At 41.4% G+C, this 20,634-nt stretch overlaps 1 protein-coding gene across 1 annotated transcript in view; it reads left to right on the forward strand.

Moving 5' to 3' along the window:
• The window catches only part of LOC132766943 (complement component C9-like), a 36,212-nt gene that overhangs the window by 4,805 nt on the left and 10,773 nt on the right, over positions 1–20,634 (forward strand). Inside the window, exons 2-6 of the mRNA XM_060761421.2 lie at positions 2,586–2,679; positions 4,748–4,892; positions 7,035–7,182; positions 17,588–17,726; positions 20,341–20,568. Of these exons, the coding sequence (XP_060617404.2) occupies positions 2,586–2,679; positions 4,748–4,892; positions 7,035–7,182; positions 17,588–17,726; positions 20,341–20,568 (754 nt within the window). The remainder of the gene's footprint in view (positions 1–2,585; positions 2,680–4,747; positions 4,893–7,034; positions 7,183–17,587; positions 17,727–20,340; positions 20,569–20,634) is intronic.

Raw genomic sequence — 20,634 nt, forward strand, 5'->3', positions numbered from 1 at the left:
CTAGTAGATTCCAACTCTGGGGGTTGGTGCTCATCTCCATTTCTAAGCCGAAGAGTCAGAGTTGTCCATAGATGCCTCCAAGGTCATGTGGTCAGCATGACTACATGGAGCGCTGTTCCATTCCTGCTGGAGCAGTACCTATTGATCTACTCACATCTGCATGTTTTCAAATTGCTAGGTTAACAGAAGCTGGGCCTAACAACAGGAGGTCACCCCATCCCATGGATTTGAACTGCTGACCTACCAGTCAGCAAGTTCTACAGCTTAGTGGTTTAACCCACTGTGCCATTGTGGCCCATGGTACAGTATTCGTGGTTAAAAACTAAAACCTATTTTGGAGTGCCAATCTTAATCTCCTTTGGTCACTATGGTTGCTATTGAATGAAGAAAGAAAATGCAAGTTTCAACCAATGCTAACAATAGCAGAAATGTTTGAGATCATGGAGGTTGCAATGAATGAGTGTGAAACTACTGAAAGTTCAAATACTAAAAATGGCCAGAGATCCACTTTTGAAAAATACAGATACACCTATGTATATGCACACATACATGGCAGAAAGTTCTTGCAGCCAATCCTCAAGGTTTCCAAGAGAGGCAGGTTGCCAGGGGAAGGGGGAGAAAAGAAAGCAGTCCAGGGAACCATGAAGTCAACCTCTGAGGGACAAATGTAGCACCATTAAGGAGGACATTTTCATTGACCTCCCTCCAACAGAATGGAAACAATATCTGAAAATATGTTAATGTGATTAAAAAAAGGTTTCTAAAATGCTATGGAGAACCATTGATGAGCAAGACTCTTGACAGGTGGGGTTTATTCTGTGTAAAAAATGTGTATGTGTGTGGGGGGTAGCATTTGACATTTCTAGGCAGAATTTATTTTTCTGACATGTTTTCAGCATAGAAAATACTGTTTTGTGCAGAAAATTCACCAAAATTGCAGCGCAAACAATTTGCACTGAATAAATTGTGACTTGCAAAGTTTTCAAAAAGTGCAGTTTTCAACAACTTTCTTGTAACTATGAGAAAAATTGTAATATTAATTACTGCCTATAAAAACAACATTTATGAAAATGTACATCTCTATTCAAGCCCCCTATGCACCCTTTCTAAGAATCCCTCATATGCCTGGATCAGATTTGGAGATGATATGGAGATCACAATGATAGGAGGAATTCACCCAAAATGATCTCTCTCATTTATTTCATTGATTAAAGTCACTAAAGCGATTATAAATGTACCCCATCTTGGGTCATTGACATCCCTTTCCCATGATTCCTACTTCTTACCCATTGGCAGTGGAAATGGCTCCTTTGTCTAGAGTAAGGTAGGGAACCTTTTTTGCCAAGCGCCATTTGGAAATGTATAACATCATTTGCAGGAAATACTTTTATTTTTTTGTTTGTGTTATTATAAATAATTATAACATAATTATCAAATTATATATTAAAAAGCAAATGAACGTTCCAAAGGCACAGCTGCCTGTGTGTGCACATGCATAATGGCTTTGTCTCAGCCAGCAAAAACAAGAGAGGAAGAAGCAACCTGCCTCCCACCTCCTGCAGTGCTGCCAATTCTACAGTCCCTCTTTGTCTTTGTGCCAACCCTGCCACCACAGCAAACCAAGCAAAAAGGATCCACACAAATTGCACCCTGGGACCCTGTGGGGTGATGCAGCACTCCTGCCAATCCAGGCTCAAAAAGAGCAGAAAGAAGGCTGGAGGAGGACAGTAAGGGCTTGTAAAACCCCTGGCCAGCTCCCCTATGTGACCTGCCTCAGCAAGCATACACATCAGGCAGTCCAGGGAGGCCATCAAAGGTGCTCCCTCATCCACAGCAGCCATGCCTGTGCAGTCTTGGGTATGATTTTTTTGCTTTGTTCTAACCCTGCATCTTGAATTTGGAACATATCCAACATGCATATCATTGACTCTTGAGGTCTTTTCTATGTACTGTAATGTCCTTAATCTTCATCTGAGATTCTGTTTTTGAGAGGATAGTTAAAGGCACCAGTATTTAGGTGGGAGGCCAAGCACCAGAGCAAATTATCTGGGAGGCCTAGAGGAAATGGCATGCAGGTGGTTTCCCCATACATAGGCTCATTTTCTTCACACATGCAATATTGAAACCATTTGTTGTTATTGTTTAGCCCACGCCAGAGCTCCCTGTCAGTCATAGCCCCCCCAGCTCCTTCAAGGTCAAGCCAGTCACTTCATGGATGACATCCATCTATCTTGCCCCTGATTGGACCCTCTTCCCTTTTCCTTCCTTTTCCCCCCAGCTTCATTATCTTCTTCAAGCTTTCCTGTCTTCTCATTATGTGTCCAAGTACTTTATCTTTGCCTCTAATATCCTTCCCTCCAGTGAGCAGTTGGGCATTATTTCCTAGAGTATGAACCGGTTTGATCTCCTTGCGGTCCAAGGCAATCTCAGAATTTTCCTCCAGCACCACAGTTCATACATACTGAAACCATACTGAACAGTATTCTATCCTCCATGTGTGTATGAACAAATGAAGTTTCATGCTCAAGAGATTGCTCTTGACTTCAGTTTCTGATCAAGAATAATTTGTGCTTGTTTGACACAAGGTTGCAAAGAGAACTACATGCCCCACCACCTATCAATTGCTTGCTGAGCAACTGGAGTGAATGGGGACCATGTAATCCCTGTGTCAAAGAAAGGGTAAGTGATAAATGCATAGATATAACATATCTTTCTTTTAAACAGCTGATACTATTTGGGAAGGACAGACTTAGCCCTATGATAAATGATAGAAAAACTCTATATAGTTCAAAATATAATCAATTCTAGCTTTCCAAGTTTGGATAGGTGCCAGGGAGCCTATACATTTAATCCTCAGTGGGTTATGGAGTGGCAAGAGATACCATAAAGCACCATCAAGTGGGACAAGTTTAAGTTCCCCCAAACTTTCCAAACACCAGCTTTTAAGATCAGGCAACACAGCTGTTTTCTTATTGGTGGAGGTGGTGAGGAGATGATGAGGAGTTATTGACTCTTTATTGGCAAAGCAATAACTCTGTTGAGGAAGGATTTCTGTGGCTAAAAATTGAGGTTTGAAAGGTAAGGAGAACAGATATTTTCACCCTGCTTGACAGGGCTTTATAATATTTCTTTCTGCTCTACAACCTGTAGATTAAGGATTAAATTTACATGAATCTTGCCCCCATCCAACTTGTCAACCCTAAGTAATTTTGAAATTACGAATTTTCTTAGCCAAAGTTTAGGAGAAAAAAAACTTCACTAATTTTGGAACCTATCTGTAAATTATAAATTTTGATGGCCTTTAAAATCCAAAGTTCTATAAGGAGCAAAGCATTAACTTTCCTGAATGCTTAAATCTGAGCTGTGCTGTACTTCCAGTAGGCATGAACCTCTAGCCTACTCAAGAGTGTGCATTTGGTTTAAAGAAACAGAAACAGTGACACCTACTGGCACACTGTAGTTCTCTTTCAAGAAGGTTTCTTGTGCATCTTTAAGATTATTTATGAGTTTTGGTGACCCTAAAGAGAACTGATGACAAGCTTTTCTTGTGAAGATTTGTTCAAAAAGAGGTTTACCTTTGACTCCCTCTGAGCCCAGGGATTGTGAACTAGGACCTCTTAAGACATGCTGCCGGAATCGCAAAGGATCATGGTGGTGCACGTCCAGGGGTATGGGAACCTGCTGCCACATGACCCACACTGTCCCAGTGTCTCCCCTACCTTATCACATGGGGGAAGTGTCTGCTACCCAACTTGCTCCGTTGAGGGCAATGCAACCACGGGAGGCCTCCCATGTTGCTGCCATTGGCTTTTTTCAGCAGCGACTCTGGTTCTGCAGCAGTTTTGCCCTGAAGCCACTCCAGAAGTACTTCTCCAGTGTGTGATGGGAGCCTGATGGCTGTGCCACAAAGTTGCTGGGAACCAGAGTTGCTGCTGAAATTTGCCCCATGTGAAAAGATCCATAATCAAAGGTCATCCAGTGGGTTTCGATAACAGTTTTTCCCCAACACAGTGCCCTATATTGTCCATGCTGTCCATGGATAATAGGAGGTCAATACATCTGAAAGGTTCCAGTTTTAAAAAAGTTGATATTCTGAGTCTATAGTTGGTTTAATGGAGAGGTAGTTTTAAAGCAAAAACAAGACATATATTTTTTAACTTTCTAATGTTAAAATAAGATATGATGAGACAGGATCAACCAGAAGAGCATGGGAATAGTAAGGTATCTTTTCTAACAAGTTAGAGCTGTGAAAGACAGACTAGGAACAAATAGTCAACTATATAGAATCCTGCTAAAATCACTAAAAACTAAAACAATTTTCTTTAAATGTTTTAGCTGTTCTAGCTGGTTTTTGGATCAGTGCCCAATGTTGAGCTTCAAAATTGTTAAGAACTCTTATTCAGTTCCAGAGGAGAAGGGAATAAAGGATGTGGAGTAATATCCATCAAACTGACTTTGGAGCAAGGCCATATCTGTTATATATTTGGTTTGGGTAGCACTCTGAAGAAATTGATTTCAAAATGATGTAGAATGATTTGACCTAAACTAGACTCCGAGTTCTTGATTTGAACACCTAATCAGGTTTTCACCTGTGAAAAAATAAACATAATAGAACATATTATAACCAATTGCTCAAAAAACAGTTTGACGTCTATTGTTTACTTCTGTACTTTCATAAATGTTCTCCCTATCCCTCTGATTTTATTTACTTTTCTCTCCCTTCCCCCCCCCCCACCCCCCAAAAAAGTATCGTTCAAGGAATGTCCTGAAGTATGGACAGTTTGGAGGAAAGGCATGCGTGGAATCTCTAGGACAGAGAGAAAGCTGTGAGCCAGACATCCCTTGCCATGAGGAGGAAGTTGACTGTGGCAAAGACTTCCAGTGTGAAAATGGTAGACATTATTTGGTTGTTGTGTATCAAGTTGTTTATCATGTATAGCAATCTTAAGGCAAACCATTACTGAAAGTGTGTGCCTAGCTCAAGGTCATTCAGTAGGTTTCCTTGTCCAAGGAGGGAATTGAACCCTGGTTTCTAGAGACACAGAGCCCATCTAGATAGGCACTAAAATCCAGTCTGAATCAGGTTTGAGGTTAGGGAATCTAGAAAATGCTTTCCCCATTGCGCGCTCCAAAGCAAATTCAGCTAAAAACAGTATGATAGAAAAACTCACCAAAAATTTTGGATCAAGCAATAAAATTGATTAAACTCCTCCTGTGTATAACCATGGCACAAGAAGAAGCTGAATACCAAATGCAGAGTGCTCATGTAAACAGCAATAAGAAAGCAGTCAGAGTACCAAAAAAAAAAGCAGTTAACAGCACCCAGCCAGAAGGAAATAAATGCCTCCTTCCCCACTTCCCCCCCACCCCCCACCCCCCACCCCGGCAAAGCAACTCAAGCATGCTTGATTTTACTATCATGCTTTGCTTTGCTGTGAGACAAGGGTTGCTGGGAAGCTGTTTGTATAAGTGGATTTTTTTGAGGAGATCAGAAAAAGAATAATCGTAGGTTTCAATTGAGCCAATTCATCTGGATCAGAATGTTGATTATAGAGATACGGTGGATCTGTGAGAACTTTCTTGCATCTTCCAGCTAGTTTGTGTGGTGCCTATGGAGAAAACTAGATCTTTATAATCCACATTCTGCCCTGGATTAATTGGCTGTGTAGAAATAGCCAGTATCTAATACAAAAACTACTACACCACACTGTCCTTCAGTACTTTCGTGTTATTCTTTAGTAGATGCCAAAGTTGTATTTAATTGACTGAAACCTAAATTCTATTGCTTTTACTGTTGAACCAGTGAGATTTACCTATATGTTGACTCATTATACAATAACTAAGTGAATAGATTTTTGGGTGCCAATAGGATGCCAGCAATAAAGCGCTAGAGTTGCCATTGCTTGCAATAAAGTTTGTAGAAGCTTCCTTCTACAAAGAGCTCCACATGTACTTAAAAAAACAGTGTAGATTTCACTGTTTGGGTGGGTGAGGGTAGAAACATTCCCATCCACTCTAAGAGACGACTATTATAAGTCAAAAGAATTATCATTAATGTTTGCATATTTAATGAAAAATGTTTCTTAAAACAGAAGAAAAAAAGAGAAAAGTGGCATTTTTTTTGCACTTTGATGCTCTTGAAAGGGAAGTGTGCCAAAAAAACCCCCTCTCACAATATTCTGGTTTTTTTCACCTGCAATATTGTTGAATCAAAAGCACTAACCCTTGTTGTGTGACTTCGCTTCCAACCTATGATGCCTTATGGCTAATCTATTAATTATTTCCTGTGAAAAATATTACTTACTTAACTGTAGGCAGTATTTTTGTGCAATAAATTGTATTTTGTGCAGAATATATATTTATGGTCTCCAACACCATATTTTCTGCACAGAAAAAAAAAACCCTTGGCTATTTTTACAAAACTCATCCTCCCCAATCAGGTCCTTAAGTGCAAATAGCAGTTGAGAAATCCTTGTATTAAGACTCCATTGGAAGAAAACAGCTGAAGTTAATTATTTCACATGAAATAGACATGAAGATTTACATGTTGACCATATTTTCATTAGACAAAGTGAGGAATTCTTCACAGGAAGTGAAACACGGGGTTTAGAAAATAGTAAGCCTTGGAAAACTACAACTCTCATGATTCCATAACATTAACCCATGGAGGTTTAAGCAGTTTTAAACTGCATTCATTCCATAGTGTAAAGGTACTCCCAGAGCCAATTTTCTGGATCTAGAACTCTCTAGGTTTCTAAAAATGTCAAAAGGCCAAAGAAATAATAAGAGAGTAATAAAGGAAGTGACCAGAAGTCCATTTCTAGTTTTTGAAAGCAAGGGTTTTTAATGTCAAACAGTAAAGAGGGGGTCTGCAAAACATTTGAAAAATGAATTGTCTCTTGGAGGGCAGACACATGCAGCTTCAGGACCACATTTTTCTATCCCTGTTTTACACCAAACATTCACTGCTATATCCTTGGTCGTGGGTGATAAGCAAAGAAAATCTTGTCTTCTGTTCTCTGTGTTATCCTTAGGACAATGTATAAAGACAAGGCTTGTGTGCAATACAGAGGATGACTGTGGAGATGCCTCTGATGAAGCTGATTGTGACAACTACCGCCCTGCCCCCTGTCGCAACCGTATTCTTGACGTATCAGAGCTTGGGAGAACTGCTGGTCAGGGGTAAGATTTGGGAAATGTTTGCGTGAAGAGTCAGAAACAAAGTCTTGTGGATCTCTCTTCTAACACTGATTACCTACCATTTTTAAAAAAGTGTAAAGATTAATTTCTTGGAAGATGAAAAAATGTGGTCTTCTTTATAATACTGGAACTGTAATACATACTAGTGTAAAGTTAACCTCATGTATACTTTGGTGCCAAACTGATGAATTTTGACATAACCCATTTGGTCTTTTCAAATAAATGCTAAGGTTTAATATTAACGCTTACCAAAGGAGAAATCACCTCCTTCTCTAAGTAGAGTAATGAAAATCAAGAGCTTTGTCTGTTTCTGGATAACTGAAAAGATATATTGATACCCTCTATGTTGACGAGAAGTGCCAAGCAACCATCACCTCCTCCATTTTTCTGCATTGAAAAAGGCCAGAAGCAGCACCATGCTCTCAGCCTTGCAATTTCATGTAATAAAAAAGCCTGAAATGAGCACTTGCTAATCTTCTAATTGACAATATCCCCTTTCTGTTTTATGTCAGTATTTGGATCATGGCGACTTTTTAATTTTATTAATTGCATTTATATTCCACCATCACCCCAACAAATATTGGACATTATACACAGGCTGCATTTGCATATGATTCAACCTAGTCCAGCTAACTCTGAACAAGCAGTATGCTTATAATTGCAGCCCCTTTGCTCCTGGCGATTGCTCAGATGGGTAGATTAAACAAGGTGACACCTAATCCTGGTATTCAAACCCAGGATCCTAGACAAATGTTTGGACATTCCCATAAACTATGCTTTCTCATTCATTTTCCTCTTTATGTGCCGTCGCGCCTGGGGCTATTATTCTCAACAAAGGAGGGATGGACGTGACATCTTTCCCCCAGGGGAGTGCTTCTTGCCCTCCTTTAGGAAACTGGAACTCCCAAGAACCCAAAACGATGTAAATAACTCAAAACAAGTTTTATTTGTCACAAAGTCATTTCTTCAATGCAATAAACTGGAAAATTCTAGGGGGGGGGGGGTGAAGGAAAACACACTGTATGGTCTCTCTTAGTCCTGGGTCCAAGGGTTTAGAAGCTGAGAAGCCTCACCAGGTTTCCTCTTCCTCAATGGCTGGCAATGCCGGAGCAAAATCACAGCCCCAGTTCAAATGGCCTATTTTGAAGATGCAGGATCTTCCTCTGGTGCCAAAAGAACTGGCTTGAAGGCGCCTGGGTCTCCTCAGTAGTCGTCCAGGATGATCTGGACATACAGCATGAGTCCCAGGGGTAAAACCTCAGAATTGGTGCTATGAGGTAACTTCACAGGGTCCTATAAAAATGAAGTCTGTTACTCACGTCCATGTTGCAGAAACTCTCTTGGTAGAATGAAAAGAAAGAGGAAGTTCTCCCCTCTTGCAGGAAGAGGTGGAGCCAAACAGTGCTGATTGACAGCTACAAGTAACCAATGCATACAAATATACAAAAACATGGCAAAAGGGGCAGGATTAAACATGATACAACAGTTTACATCTTACAATTAACAGTTTTATATATAGGTGGCGCCACTCGCGCCGTCACACTCCCGGCCTAGATTTTCGGACTTTCGAAAATCTAAACAAAAATGAAGTTAAACACCTTTAACTTTTATAACTCTAAGACTGTAGGTCTTGAGAAAATAACACAACCATATCGCTAATAGGCCTGTCAAATAAGGAAACCCTTTCACTTGAAACGACCTTAACTTGGGCCTTGCGCACTCTATTGTCAGAGCTAGGATATACTTTAGACACAATACCCTTAGCCCATTGGTGTCTAGGAGCATCCTTTTGTTTAAGTAACACCAAATCTCCAACCTTAAGGAGACCTTCATTATCCAGGAAGGGGTTCAAGTCCTTTAAACAACTATTTTTGGGCAAGGATGTTTTACTTTCTAAACAGGCTATTTCTTCTGAAAAACAATGTCTTTGAGTGGATCTCAAGATGACTGTTGAGGCTCTAGAAAGATCTTGGGGCTGAATTGCACCACTGTTTCTGGTAGTGATGTAATGTATGAGCCTGGCAATGGCTGCCTGAAGTCTAGTCCATTTGCTGAATCTTTCAAATTTGGCTGGATTTAAACCTTGTCCTGGTGAGTCTTGGCCATTGATGGTAGATTTGCAAGACTGAATTTCTGGCAACACAGTGTCTTTGGGCACTGCGATGCTTTCTGGAAAGGAAGGATTTTGAAGACATTTGGGACCGGTGATCCAAGATGACTTAGACAACTTTGAGGCTGATGTTCCTCGAGTCGCTACATCTGCCGGATTTTCTGAAGTGGATATGTAATGCCACTGATTGTAGTTGGAACTCTTCAGGATGGTGTTGATCCTGTTTGAAACATAAACTTTATATCTGTTGGTGGTGTTTTGTAGGTAACATAACACAACCATGCTGTCTGTGTGAAAGAATACCCTTTGAAACAATTGTCCAGTTTCTTCTCTGATGGTTTGACTCAACTGAGTGGCTAAGACAGCGGCACAGAGTTCTAATCTGGGTACTGTAGAGTCCATGGGTGCTATTTTAGCCTTTGACATCACAAATCCTGAAGAGCAGGTACTGATGCCTCTTTGTCTGGCATATGCGACTGCAGCGATGGCCCTGGTGGATGCATCGCAGAATATGTGCAGTTCCATGATCTCTGAAGGTGAGGAACTGTTTGCTATGTACTGTCTTGGCAGTTGTATGTTTTCTAAGCCTTGTGCTTGGCAAGTCCAATTTTTCCATTGTGACATGAGATCTTGGGGAAGCTCTTGGTCCCAGGTGAGCTTGCGCTGAATTGCTTGTTTGAAAAGCAATTTGGCTGCGATGACCACTGGAGACACTATACCCAATGGATCGTAAATGCCATTGATGGCAGACAACATAAGTCTTTTGGAGGTGACTCTGCCCAATTTGGGGGCTCTTAAAGTAAAACAGTCTGTAGTTACGTTCCATAACAAACCTAGACTGGTTTGAGTGTTCAAGTCTTGAAACAACTTTGATGCATCCTTTTCCACCAAGTCTTCTGGTGGGAAGGCCTGAAGTATCTCTGGACTATTTGAATTTATCTTGTGAAGACGGATGTTGGCCTTGCTCAGCATTTCTTGAATTTCTTTAACTGTCTTTGAAGCTTGTTGCGCAGAATCAAAGGACGTAAGAAGATCATCGACGTAAAAGTTCTGGTTGACAATCACTGATGTTGATTGGCTAAACAAATGGCCAAATTTGTCTGCAGTCTTTTTTAAACAATAATTGGCAACTGCCGGAGACGGAGTGTTACCAAACACGTGAACCCTCATCTGGTATTCGGTCACGTCAGAGAGGGATTCAGTATCTCTAAACCATAAAAACTTCAAGAACTTTCGATGTTCTGGGCAAACTAAAAATGCATAAAACATTTTGTGTATGTCGGCTATTACTGCATACTTCTTTTTTCTGAACCTTAAAAGAACTCCAAGCAGGCTGTTAAGCAAGTCGGGGCCTTTAAGAAGAACATGGTTTAAAGCTTTGCCTTGACATTCAGCACTAGCATCAAAAACAATGCGGACTTTGTCGGGTTTCTGAGGATGTGTCACTTTGTGGTACGGCAGGAACCACTGCTCTTCTCCCTCCGCACATGCACTGGCTGGCTCAGCGTAGTTACTGCTGAAGAGGTCTTCCACAAACTGGGTGATCTGGGTTTTCACCTTGGGATCCTTTAACATCCTTCTTTTTAAGGACAGAAGACGATGAAGGGCAACATCTCTGTTGTTGGGTAGAGACGGTCTTTCTGGCTTGAAAGGTAGAGGCGCAATCCAATTACCTTGAGGGTCTTGAGTGACTTGGTTGTTCATCATCTCAAGGAACTTCTGTTCATCTTTAGAGAAGGCTGTTTGCTCATCTCTCTCTGTGACTTCGAAGATGGAAGAGTAATCAGGCATTACTCCCTGGCAACAAACTGAAATGTGGCTGGCACATCCTTGCATTAGTGAAGGCCTTTTTGTGACAGGCTGGAACATCTTGTTCAGGCAGACCGGACCTAACACCATCCATCCTAAAGGCAACTGCTGAGCTATGGGGGATCCCTTAGGACCTTCAATCTGGTTGCTAACACGGAACAGCATGGGACAGTCTGCGCCGATAAGCATGACGATGTCTGTTTCCAAGTCTAAAGCTGGAATTAGATCTTGGATGCCTTTGAGATGAGGATGGGCTTGTACCACCTCCTTTGTGGCTATTTGTTCTTTGTTTCTGGGGATCAGGCTGCATTCTATAAGGTCAGGAAGTTCATAACTGGCCTTTTGTCCAAAAGGCGAAATTTTGAACTTTGTCGCAACTCTGCCATACATTTTATTCTTTCCTGAACAAGTGGATATGGTGTACTCCACTGTCTTGCTGTGAAGGTCGAACATGTCAAAGAACTCTGGGGTTGCAAGAGAAGCATCACTTTGGGCGTCCAAGGCGACGTAGACCTTTTTTCTGTTCCACGGCTGCTTGTCTGGATACACCTCTGCCAGGCAGATTGGGTGGCAAATCCTGGGCTTGTTGCTATTTTGGCATAGCTTGGTGCAGGCAACAGCAGGAGCCTTGAGAGCTACCTGAGGTTCTGCAGGCCTTTGATCATCTTTAGTTTCTTCTTTGACAGAAGACTTTGATTTTGCTTTGAATTGAGTAGAGTCGAAGTTGTGCATTGCAGAGCAATGCTTGATGCTATTACAGTGTTGACATTTCACCTTCTCCTTGCAGTCTTTGGAGAAGTGAATAGTGGAGCCGCAACATCTATAGCACACCTTGGCCTTTTGGACTATTTGGAGCCGTTCTTTGTAGGGCTTCTTCGCGAACTCTCTACATTCAGCTAGGCTGTGTGGCCGTTGATGAATGGGACAGGTGATGCTGTTGTTGCTGACTGGTTGAGCAGAAGCTGGAGGAGTAGTGTCCGTCATCTTGACACTCAAATTCCTTTTAAGTTCTTTGCCCTGCACTTTGTCTTCTTTGGAGGTCTTTTCAGGCTTTAGGCCTTGGTACAAAGCAGGAAGACCTGTTTGAGGGTCATTCCTCTCACGAGCTGCTTTGGTAACGAAATCCACTAAAAAGTTGAAGGGCGGGTATATATTTGCATTTGCCTCCTTGTATTTGAACACCTCTTTCCCCCAAGCTTCTCGAAGGGGAAAGGGGAGTTTGCAGAGAATGGGACTTTGCGACGTGTGCTGGTCCAGACATGCCAATCCTGGCAGCTCTGGATTTCCTTTGGCTGAAGCTAGCTCTAACAAAAGATCACTGAAGTCCCAAAGCTGTTTACAATCTTTCATCTTTAGCGACGGGAATCTGTTGAGTCGATCCATGAGAGATGCCTCTATTTCGGTGCTCGCACCATAGCGCTGGTCCAAACGAGACCACGCTGTGGACAATGCTCTTTGGGGGTCTGCCACATGAGCAGCATAAAGTCTCTTTATTTGCTCGGCTGAGCTGGGTCCAAGCCACGCCATAAGAAGGGACAATTCTTCGTCAGCTTCTAGCTTGAAATCTCGGATGGCCCTCTTGAAGGTAATTTTCCACAGAAGGTAGTCTTCTGGCCGGTCAGTGAATTTCTGGACCCCTTTGTCTCTGATGTCTCTTCTTGGATTCCGCAGGAGGGATCCCAATTGTGAATCCGGTGTGTAGGGGTACATCTGAGGAGTCTGCTGTGGTGTGACAAAGTCAATGTTCTTTGGTTGAACACGTCTCGTCACGATGGTAGGAGTTGCTGGGTTCAGAAGATTGCTGGCAGGCAACACCTCTGAAGCTTTCGTCCTGCTAGGGACAGTTGGCTTGGCATGTAGGGATGGATGTGGTGGTTCACTCCCGGCCATGCCCTGCCAATCTGAGGGGATGACTGGATTGAATCCGATGGACACTGGATCCTGTAGAAAGATGTCATTCTTTGGTTCCCACGCGGACAGGTGGTATTTTTGAGGCTTAATTGCAGGGATGGACTCTGACAGAGACGATGGCACCCTCCCGGCCATACTTTGCCGCACTTTGGGGGAATAGGCTGGCTTTGAAGCCGCGAACACTGGAACAGGTGAACTATCTTCCGGATGGTCAAAAGAAACATGACCCTGCACTACAGGTGGTTCAAGATGCAGGTGTGCTGAGACCTTTGCTATGGGCTCTTGTGATGGCAGGAGGCTAAGGTTTTCTTGTGTTAGCTCCTGTGATAGAGCTTTGGCTAAAACGTTGGCCCTGGCTATCTTTTGTGCTGTGTCTCTTTTTGCTTGGAGCAGAGCTAGGTCCCGTTGTAGCGTATCCTGCTTGGCCTTTGCCACTGCAAACTCTATTTCTCTCTGCAGTTCCTGCTGGGCTTTGGCCTGTTGAAGGAGGAGCTCCTCCTCGTCAAAGGCCAGGCCTTGCTTAGCCATCTCCGCAGACGCCTCTGCTTCCAAAACCTCCTTCCTAATTTCTAAACGAATAGCCTCTCTGCTATAATAGGCTGCCTTGGAAGATGTACTAATAAATGAGTGAGCAGATTGGGAGGAACTGCTATGCCTAGATGAATGTTTGGATTTAATGCTGGCAGCCTTAGAGGAACGCTTAAGCAGACTGGATCTAAGGCTTACACATGGGGAGCCTTGAACCCTTTCCTCTGCACCTTTGGATAAGGAACTAGGCTCTGGTTCAAATAGAACCGCGCTGTAGCGCCTCCTCTCTTCCTGTAGGGTAAAAGAAATTTCTTTAGCTCTATCCAAAGACTCTGGGGTATTAATTTTGTTCAGTACATAAATTATTTCCTCTGCAATAGCACTTCCATCATTGAAGGCCTTCAAAAATTCTTGTTTAAGAACTTCTTTTTCCTTTGGGCAAAGAGAAGCCTTAATTGACTCATATAAGGTGGGTAAGTTTCGCCAAGCCCTTTTAAACCTTTGTGTAAGTTGGCTTTCCTGCTGCAAAAAACCGAACATGGCCTTCTCTGTGGGATGCCTTTCTCTGACAGGGTGGGGGGATTTGACTCTAACTTGTGGGACCTCAAAGTTTTGACTTGCCATAATGCAAAATTCAAAGGAAACTTAACCCACACTTTAAACAGTACAAATGCAATACAATTTAAGCATACAATGAAAAAAAGCACACAAAAAGGCAATGCAATTCTTGAAAAGACAATTACAATAGTTGCTTTCTTTAAAAGGTAAACCTTGCTTTGTTTAGCCTATTGAAGGCTCTCAGGAACTGTTGCTGGGCAGACTTCAAGTGAAGGCTGGCTCCTCCCACCCCTCAACCCTGGAGGGCTGAAGGCTGGCTCTGCAAAAAAGGCGGGAAGTGCAGAAGGCTGGAGACTTTGCAAAGGCTTGCTTGCTTCTGGCTGGATGTTGCAATTACTGTAGAAGCCTTGCTTCTGGAAAAGGGCGGGAATCTTTAGAAGAAACAGTAGCTTGCAGAAGATGGCTGGAAAAACCCTGCAAAAGTATCAATCCTGCAGAGAGCTGGAGGCTGTGCAGAAATAACAGTAGCTTTGCAGGTTTGTTTGCTGCAGCTGCAAAGGCAGGTTGTTACAATTTACCCACTTCTGCAGAAGCTTGCAAGGAGCTGGTGGAAACTCTGCAAAAGTATCAATTTTGCACAGAGCTGCTGGCTGGTGCAAAAGCTGGTTGCTTTGCAATTGCTGTGACTTGCTTGAGAAGCAAAAAAGGCGGGAACCCCAGGGAAGTGTATCCACTTTGCAAAGCTGGGCTTCCCCTCTGAAGGCAAAGGCAGGCTTCCTTTTGATCCTATTTTTTCTTTAGAAAACTATAAGCTTGGCAAAAATAAGACCCTTTGGCTCCTTCTTTTCCCTTTTTGCACTTCTGGAAAAGAAGGCTTCTCATAGCACTGTGCCGTCGCGCCTGGGGCTATTATTCTCAACAAAGGAGGGATGGACGTGACATCTTTCCCCCAGGGGAGTGCTTCTTGCCCTCCTTTAGGAAACTGGAACTCCCAAGAACCCAAAACGATGTAAATAACTCAAAACAAGTTTTATTTGTCACAAAGTCATTTCTTCAATGCAATAAACTGGAAAATTCTAGGGGGGGGGGGGGGTGAAGGAAAACACACTGTATGGTCTCTCTTAGTCCTGGGTCCAAGGGTTTAGAAGCTGAGAAGCCTCACCAGGTTTCCTCTTCCTCAATGGCTGGCAATGCCGGAGCAAAATCACAGCCCCAGTTCAAATGGCCTATTTTGAAGATGCAGGATCTTCCTCTGGTGCCAAAAGAACTGGCTTGAAGGCGCCTGGGTCTCCTCAGTAGTCGTCCAGGATGATCTGGACATACAGCATGAGTCCCAGGGGTAAAACCTCAGAATTGGTGCTATGAGGTAACTTCACAGGGTCCTATAAAAATGAAGTCTGTTACTCACGTCCATGTTGCAGAAACTCTCTTGGTAGAATGAAAAGAAAGAGGAAGTTCTCCCCTCTTGCAGGAAGAGGTGGAGCCAAACAGTGCTGATTGACAGCTACAAGTAACCAATGCATACAAATATACAAAAACATGGCAAAAGGGGCAGGATTAAACATGATACAACAGTTTACATCTTACAATTAACAGTTTTATATATAGGTGGCGCCACTCGCGCCGTCACACTTTACAAGAAAACAGAAGGAGTAAATAGGTTCTAATGATACACTGCTGGCTCACAGGAAACCTTTATAAACTAGAAGTTATGGTTTATGTGCAAATTAGGGCTGAGCAAAAAAAAAATCATAAGAGGGACATAAATTGTGTTTTGTTAAATCCGTACATACAACCTGAATTACAAACCCCAGAGCCACCCCCCCCCCCTTTCCCGGTCAAACACAAACAAATCAAAACACCCAAAAATGTTGTAAATAAAATGAAGTGGGTTTTTGGAGTCGTGCACACCTCTAGTGCAAATACAGCCATAGAATTCCTTAATAATTTCCTTAATGGGTACTGTCTGTATGTGTGTACACTATTTGCTTGTTATCTTGCACCACAGCTTTCATTGCCATTTGTGTATGTGTGGATAAATTATTGCATGATATTTGAATGATGTGACAGGATAGCAGCCTTGAACACAAATTATACTATGACATGCTAAAAATCCATTAGTGTTAAGCACTGCAGGAGTGAAATGTATCTCAGGGCTCATCTATGCATAGTTGATAATCTGGAGCGATTCTGAGGCAGCAATATACAGGACTAAGGGATAAGTACACTTTCAGCCAGTCAAACCTGACGAAAACCAGTTTGGTCCTACTGGGCCATCACCTCACTTTTTCTGGCTCTGTCATTTATTTATTTATTTATTTATTTATTTCCTATATTTATACCCCGCCCTTCTCCCCCCCGAAGGGGGACTCAGGGCGGCCTAACAAAAGCATCATATGATGCTAGCATCATAAAAACAACCACAGTACAATCAAAATATTAAAAATTAAAACAACAATTAAAACAATTAAGACATATCCATTAAAATCAAAATCCAGAAACCAGTCCGGGTCAATTCATTGCCATAAGTTGTATGATCTTCTTCCACTTGCTGCTCACTGATCTAACGCTTGGTCCCATAACCAGGTCTTGATTTTCTTCCTAAAATACAAGAGGGAGGTGGCCAATCTCATATCTCTAGGGAGGGCGTTCCATAGGCAGAGGGCTACTACTGAGAAGGCCCTGTCTCTCATTCCCATCAACCGTGTTTGCAATAGTGGTGGGATCTAGAGAAGGGCCTCTCCTGAAGGTCTTAAGTTTTGTGATGGTTCGTGGCAGGAGATATGTCATAGTTTCCAAAAAGCCACAGAGCTTTGGGAGAACTCCTGACAATCACTGGGTACCTTTGATGATATTAGCATAACCAAGGATAAGTTGGGGAGATTTTCCCTTCCTTTCCTCAGCTGGTGTGGGCATGTTTGTTGATGTCAACAAAGGTACCCAGCAACTGCCAGAAACCCCCTGGAGCTCTGTGATCACCTGTCATGGCAATGAGGCTGGGGGACAGGGGGAGGCATTTTGGGCTTGATCTGTACTGAACAAAAGGAAAGGGAAATGGACATACAGGTTCAACTTCTGAACACTTCAGGGTTAAGAACTGGTGAATACAAGCTCATAGAGAGAGCAGTAATAATAGGGATAAGTAATTTTCAATGACTCAAAATTTCCTTATCTATTGTTCATTCTAATGAGTCTGAAATGTAAACTGATACTCTTCGAGATCTTTCTACCTGTTCTTATCTGTCCCTTGAATGTTTTACCTATCAAAAGTGAATTCAGGGTAAACACCCTTAGTTGGTTTTCCTGTATTTTGTGGAGCTCTTACAATAAAGGCTTTGTTTGTTGGCTAGATTATTTGTTGTGTATGAGAGAGAATCATTTTTGTCTTTCCCTTGATCAGAATTGCTGGCCACTGCAATCATGCACTCAGAAGATAATATTTAAAAACCTAATTACAAATTGCTTTCTTAGTATCAACATTCTAGGTATGAAACCACAGGCAAATCCATTTTACAATGAGTTTTACAATGGGGTGTGTAACAGAGTGCGTGATGGGAATAGTGGCATATATTATCGCATGCCATGGAATGTCGCTGTGCTAAATTATGAGGTAGGAACTCCATCCCCCCTTTTTAAATAAAAATAAAACAGAGATTGCTTTTTGTACTGCGTCCTGATACTATTAACCAAATCTTCTTCTGCCAATATTCTTGGTTGTTGAAATTCTTCCAACTAGCTGTAAGGTAAGTTTCTTTCTTTTGTCTTCAATCTAATGTCATATATATCTTGGTTTTTGTTTTTAAAAAAAGGAAATCAGAAACTGGTTCTAATTTTAGGTCCTTTTTATTAAGTACCATATCAATACAAAAATTATGAGCATAAAGTTTTGGGTAGGAATCATGCATCTTCCCAGATTTTACTGGGCTGTATATTCCAACTGTCTTAGTTAATAGTCATCATAGCCAATGGTGGGATTTTCAAGCTTGGTAGATGATGGGAATGCTGTGTATATAACATATCTCAATTTTAGTAAAGTTTTGACAAGGTTCCCCATGACATTTTCATAAAGAAGCTAATTAAATGTGGGCTAGAGACAATGCTACTGTTAGGTGAATTGGGAAATAGTGCTTTTGTCCAATGGCTCCTCTTCATCTTGGAGAGAAATAATCAGTGGGGTGTCACAAAGGTCTGTCTTGGTCCCAGTGCTATTCAACATCTTTATCAATGACTTGGATGATGGAAAAGAGGGAATGCTTATCAAATTTGCAGATGACATCAAATTGGGAGGAACAGCTATGCCCCAGGGGACAGGATCAGAATCCAAAATGGCCTTAACAGGTTAGAGAGCTGGGCCCAAACTAACAAAATGAATTTCTATAGGGAGACATGTGCAGCACTATGCTTTGGTATCTTTGTAAACCCTTGCTCACAGAAGCTGGAATGGCTCCCTCCCTGCTGTCCTTCCAGTAGCAGGCTGAAATCTTTTTATTCAAGCAAACCTTTAAAGATGAAATATTTTAAGATAGAGCCAGGGGATACTGCATAATGTTTTATGTATATTAATATATTTTAAATGATTTTATTGGTTTTTAACTATATATATTTTAATAGTTTCATGTTTGAGTCAATGTTATTGTTTATATGTAGGTTTCAATTTGTACTTGTATTGTTTTTAATACTGTTAGCCACTTAAAGGCATTTTTAGAGAGAAAAAGCAGTATAATAATAATAATAATAATAATAATAATAATAGGCAATGCAAATTAAATACACAACTATAGGAATTCTGAGACCTAGCTTGAAGACACTGTGTGAAAGGGGCCCAGAAGTCTTAGGCTGGATCTACACAGCAATATAATACAGTTTGGAATTGCATCATATGGTCAGTGTAGATTTAGCCATAGTGTATCAGTAATATATTACAGTTTAGGACTGCATCTTATGGTCAGTGTAGATCCATCTTTAGTGGAGCACAAGCTGAACATGAGTCAAAAGCCAATGCAATTCAAGACTGCATCAATAGTAATTCAGTGTCTAGATTGAGGGAAGTCATAGTCCCACTCTATTCTGCTTTGGTTAGACCTCACCTGGAATAACCCTGTGTCCAGTTCTTGGCACTGCAATTCGGGAAGGATATGGAGAAGCTAGAATGAATCTAGAGAAGGACAACCAAAATTATTAAAGGTTTAGAACCCAAGACCTAGGAACAATCCTTAGGATGCTGGGCATGTTTAGCTTGAAGAAAAGAAGACTGAGAGGGGACACAATAGTCATGTTTAAACAGTTGAAGGGATGCCCCATTGTAAAGGAGTCAAGATTGTTTTCTGCTGCACTGGAGACTAGGGGTCCTTCCATACAGCCCTATATCCCAGAATATCAAGGCAGAAAATCCCACATTATATGAGTGTGGACTCAGATACCCCAGTACAAAACAGATAATGGGGGATTTTCTGCCTTGATATTTTGTGATCTAGGGCTGTGTGGAAGGACACAGAGCACAGGTCATTTATCAGGAATACTTTGATTGTGTGTTCCTTTATGGCAGGAGGTGGGACTAAATGGCCTTTGTGGTCTCTTTCAACTCTATGATTCTGTGATCTATTGTGTCCCTTTTATAGGATATCAGCATAACTATGAAATATAAAGAACATTGTTTTAAAGCTACAGACAATGCAGTCTCTGTTGCTGGTTTTTGGTCAAAGAAATATTTAGCCACTAGTGCTCCTATTTTTTTTAGTTTTATAAGTATTTATGCAATGCTTTTGATATGAAATAAATAAATAAATAAATAACATTGCTTCTCTAGCTGGTTTAGAGATTCATTCATTTCTCCCACACACACTCCTTCTACATATTCCCTCCTTTGCTCAGACACACAATTTTGTTTTGGTGTGTTTCACTTTACTCATTATTTTTGTCCAAAATTTCTCCCTGGATTTGGTAGCTTGAAAGGGAGTGAAATTGCTATGCTAATGAGCAGAAAGGGAAAATATGGATTTGGGTAAGAGGACAGGTAAAGTAAGACTTTGTTGCTATAGTGGCATCTTTAGAATATTGTGTGATTGCTCACACTGTGGAAAGACAAGAGGTCTGAATATGTTATATCTTAAACTTAAAATTATCCATGTTATATGTCTTTGGTCAGCTAAGATGTGGACTGGTTTTTTTTTCCCCCATCTTTTAAATGCTGATTTAATTATAATCTTCTGCTTGCTTACTCATAGACACGAGGAAACAAGAATTTCAGAGCTGAGTACTATGAGGACCAAGTGACATCCCTGAAAGAAGTCCTACGTGAAACACAGACGTTTTTTAAAGCAAGCTTCTCTCTCAAATTGAAGCCTACTGAAATATTAAACCCAATGATTTCAGTGTCATTTGATAGCAACATAGACTTCACATTTAATAAATCCAACAACATCAGTGAGTTCTTGAAAAAAACTAAAGGAAAGGTAAGTTATCAAAAGACTGAAGGTGCATCTACATTGCAGAATTAACACAGTTTGACGTCACTTTAA

Source organism: Anolis sagrei, chromosome 2, assembly GCF_037176765.1.
Source record: "Anolis sagrei isolate rAnoSag1 chromosome 2, rAnoSag1.mat, whole genome shotgun sequence".
Classification (NCBI taxonomy): Eukaryota; Metazoa; Chordata; class Lepidosauria; order Squamata; family Dactyloidae; genus Anolis; species Anolis sagrei.